Below are 3,994 nucleotides of genomic sequence, written 5' to 3' on the forward strand. Positions count from 1 at the left end.
AATTGTTCTACCAAGCGAGGCTTCAACTACTGGAGCTAAAGACCTCAGATATTGGGAGAGTTGAGCCATTTGCCTAAACCCCTATGGTTCCGGTTGGTCATCTGTCATGAACTGCATCCAGGTTTCCTTTTTGCTTTGGTATTCTCCGTTGACCTGGTTTTCCTGTGTTTTTTGTTTTGGTGTGCCTGCCCTTCAGTATGAACAGCTTTTGGGCATCTCTAGGGTGCATGATTATATTCAAGTTGTGTACCTCATTGGACAAGAGAGAAAATAGGATATGTGTACTTCTCGTAAAATCCTTTCTCTGAGTCCATTGAGGGATACATCTCCCTCCCCTCATATGCTATCATTCTCTCTTTGGACTGCTTGCTACAAATGAGCAGCTGTGAGGTAGGAGACGTTATGACCTCAAGGGGGCTGGCCTTCAGTTTTCTATGTACATAGTGTTCCTTTCTCCTGTAAGCAGCAGTATAACCCTAGGTTGCTTAACTATCAAGTTGTGTCCCTCAATGGACTCTGAAAAAGGATTTTAGAGTGAACAAAAAAATCCTATTTTTAAATAAGTTCTTCAGCTAAAACACCATTAGACTTATTCTTGTGGGCTTTAGTTCTTGTTTGGAGTGAAAATACAAGACCATGCAGTCCTTGTTTCATATTAATAACATTTGTCCTTGTATTGCGTAGTACCTGGCGACCTTGGAAACCAGCTGGAAGCCAAGCTGAATAAGCCATCAGTTGTACATTACATGTGTTCTAAGAAGACAGACTACTACTTCACTCTTTGGCTGAATCTGGAACTTCTGCTACCCCTTGTAATTGATTGCTGGATTGATAATATAAGGTGAGATTGAATGAAGGTGTGTGTGTGTATACAGTTGTTTTAAAAAGTGTTGGCCCCCTTCCTGATTTTTCATTGTTTTGCACGTTTGTCACACTTTCTTTTAATGTTTCAGATCATCAAACAAATGTAAATATTAGTCAAAGATAACACAACATGCAGTTTTTAAAGGAAGGTTTTTATTTTTAAGGGAAAACAAAATCCAAACCCACATGGCCCTGTGTGAAAAAGGATTTCTTTGGATCTTGGCATGATGTGTAGCTTTTGAGGATCTTTTGGTCTACTTCACTTTGTCGGTCAAGTCTTATTTAAGTGATTTCTTGATTGCGAACAGGTGTGCAATCTATCTGGCTGATAATGTATTTCCATGCAATGATCTTAACTATTATTTTGTTTCGACATTTGTTTCAGTGCAGCATTTTATATTGTATAAGTATTATACATGTTCATTTGTGTAAACATTTTTTCCTTTTACTTTGTGTACATTTTTAATGATTTTTCTTTTGAACCTTCCCTTAGTTGCTCTCTTCTTTTAGGTAGTGTTTTCAATATAAATCTATACAGGGTTATTCACTAAAGGGTGAAGAATTTGGAGAAGGCAGGAGAAGTGAGCAATCTAGGACAACATAGCTGAACTGGAAAGTGAGCTGAATTGGAGAATTTTTCCAAATCAGCTATTTGGTCCTAGATTGTTCACTTCTCCTGCCTTCTCCAGACTCTTCACCCTTTTGTGAATAACCTTGATAGTGTTCATGCAAATATTTTAAATCTCCAGCAAGCATCTGAAACTTCAGTCTTTTTTATTTTATTTTTTACAATGTATCGTGTATTTATTTAAACTAGGGATGTCACGATACCTTTTTTTTTTTTTAAGACAAAGTACAAGTACTTTCCCTCAGGTACTTATCGATACCAATTACCAATACTTTTTTCTTAAAGGGATATGTGACTTTTTTTTTTTTCCTAAAACAATACAGACTAATGATTTTAGGGCAGTTTCTTTATAATTATGAAGAACTGTAACTCAATCCATGATTATTTAGCAATGGAGAAAGGCAACCAGCAATAGAGGACTACAGATCCCATCAATCCATGATTATACAGGACTGCGTTTGGGTCCCGCCGTGGGGCTGCATTTGGGTCCCGCTGGGGCTGTGTGCATATCGCGCAAGGGCTGCATGTGTGTCTATCCAGGGCTGAACGGGTGGGTGCTAGGCTCGTGTCAGGCTCCAGGGCTGTACGGGCGGGTGTGGAGCTGTCCAGTGCTGTGCCGATCTCGGGAAGAAGGAGATGTGGGGCGGGACCGTCACTGTCAAAGATCGCTGACGCGAGGTCCCTAGCAGGCGGCCGCTCTTGTTTAAAAATTTAAAGGCCCAGTTTCGCTTTTAGTATAGGGGCATTTTCACGAGTACAAGTACTCTTGAAAAAGCCTTGTATCGGCCCCAGTACCGATACTAGCGGGGGTATCGGGACATCCTTAATCTAAACCCCAAAACAAGCATTTAATATATTTTAGGGCTGCGGAAATTAACGATGATCCCTCGATTTATCGTTAATTTTTTTGATCGATCAAAATTATTTTGATCGGTACTCACCTCTCCGCCGACTTCCGGGTCTTCTGAGAGTTCCGTCGGAGATCCGGTGACATCACGGACAGCGACGTCACCGGACTCCTCCCCAAGTGGCTCCATCGGCTAACGAAGGGAAGGGGGAGGAGTCCGGTGACGTCGATGTCCGTGACGTCACCAGACTCCTCCTTCCCTTCGTTAGCTGAGGAGTTCCGCCTGTTCAAGGGCCCGCAGCTCCTTCATGAAAATCCCCCTCCCTCACCCGCCGCTCTGCCACCCGTAGCAGTAGAATGTAAGGGCAGCTGTGTGGGGAGAGGAGGCTGTGTGTCCGCCTGAGAGGACCCTCTGGTCGCAGAGATGAAGCAGCTGCTGCAGGAGCCAGGTAAGGCTGCGTGAAGGCTAGATGAGGAAGGGGGGGTTTAAACTGGTGGGGGCCGCGAGACTTGTAGTCCTGTATAGCTGGTGGTGTTCTGCATTGATGTATAATGATTTATACAGCAATGCTGAATACCACCAACTATACAGGACGGCAAGTCCCAGCAATACATTATATTAAGTAGGGATGCACCTGTGCCAATACTGGGCATTATCACAAGTACTCGTACTCGTGAAAATGACCCAATACTAAACGCAGATACCGGCACTGGCGAAACTACCAGGGCTGCATCAGTCGCATTTGCGACCAGGCCCTGGTGTTCCGCCAGTTTGGGGGGCCCAGAGAGACCAGAACACTGACATTGATTTGCTATGTGTTCCGGAGATCACACTGCGGCCGGGGGGCGTACCTGCGTTGCCATTGACTTTAATGCAACAACACGCCCCCTCCCGCCCCAGAATGCAGTGAGGCGGCCGGGATGCGATCCAGTGCGTTCCAGCACGAATCGGGCTGGAACTAGCCCTGAAAGTCATAACATACATAGAGGGGAATTTATCAAAACTGGAGCAGACAGAATCTGGAGCAGTTACCCATGGCAACCAATCAGCATCCACCTTTTATTTTTAAACCTTAACTGAAGAGAGAAGCTGATTGCTTGTCATAGGCAACTGCTCCAGATACTTTTGCTTCAGTTTTGATAAATTCCCCTCATACTGTTTGAGTGTGTGTGTAGGCCAATGTAGTTGGATCTGTATGTGCGTTATAATCGAAATTGATCGATTAAAAAAAATTTTGATTAATCGAACAGAAAATTTTGAATCATTACCAGCCCTAATATATTTCAGTTTAGCAGTCCTTAGATTTGTTTTATCTTTTTTTTCCAAGGTAAAGCTGTAAATAACACACTTGCTGTCCTAGGTTTCGGTTCGCTCACTCACTCTTTTGAATCTATGGAAGTGGCCATGGTCGTCACTAGGCTTCTCTACCAGTTTGGGATACAAAATGTCTTTCTCTCTTTATCTTCATTACATGGGAGGTTAAGGGAATTAGTAAATTACAGAATATATCTTGTAAGGAAGATAAATAGGGCAGCTAACCATTATTTTTATAAATGATTAGTTAGACAATTTTCTTCTCTTTAACTGCCTCCGGGCCGGCCGTAGTAGAAAAACGGCCGGCCCGGAGCTCTCTAGATCTGAGCGGGCGTCTTTA

General features: G+C 43.2%; 1 protein-coding gene across 1 annotated transcript in view; it reads left to right on the top strand.

Annotated features, from left to right (window-relative positions):
- Positions 1–3,994, top strand: part of LOC108801424 (group XV phospholipase A2-like) — an 89,437-nt gene that overhangs the window by 16,212 nt on the left and 69,231 nt on the right. The window contains exon 2 of the mRNA XM_018573317.1: positions 677–841. Within this exon, the coding sequence (XP_018428819.1) occupies positions 677–841 (165 nt within the window). The remainder of the gene's footprint in view (positions 1–676; positions 842–3,994) is intronic.

This window comes from Nanorana parkeri, unplaced genomic scaffold (genome assembly GCF_000935625.1).
Source record: "Nanorana parkeri isolate BGI_ZX_2015 unplaced genomic scaffold, ASM93562v1 scaffold2331, whole genome shotgun sequence".
In the NCBI taxonomy this organism is placed as follows: domain Eukaryota; kingdom Metazoa; phylum Chordata; class Amphibia; order Anura; family Dicroglossidae; genus Nanorana; species Nanorana parkeri.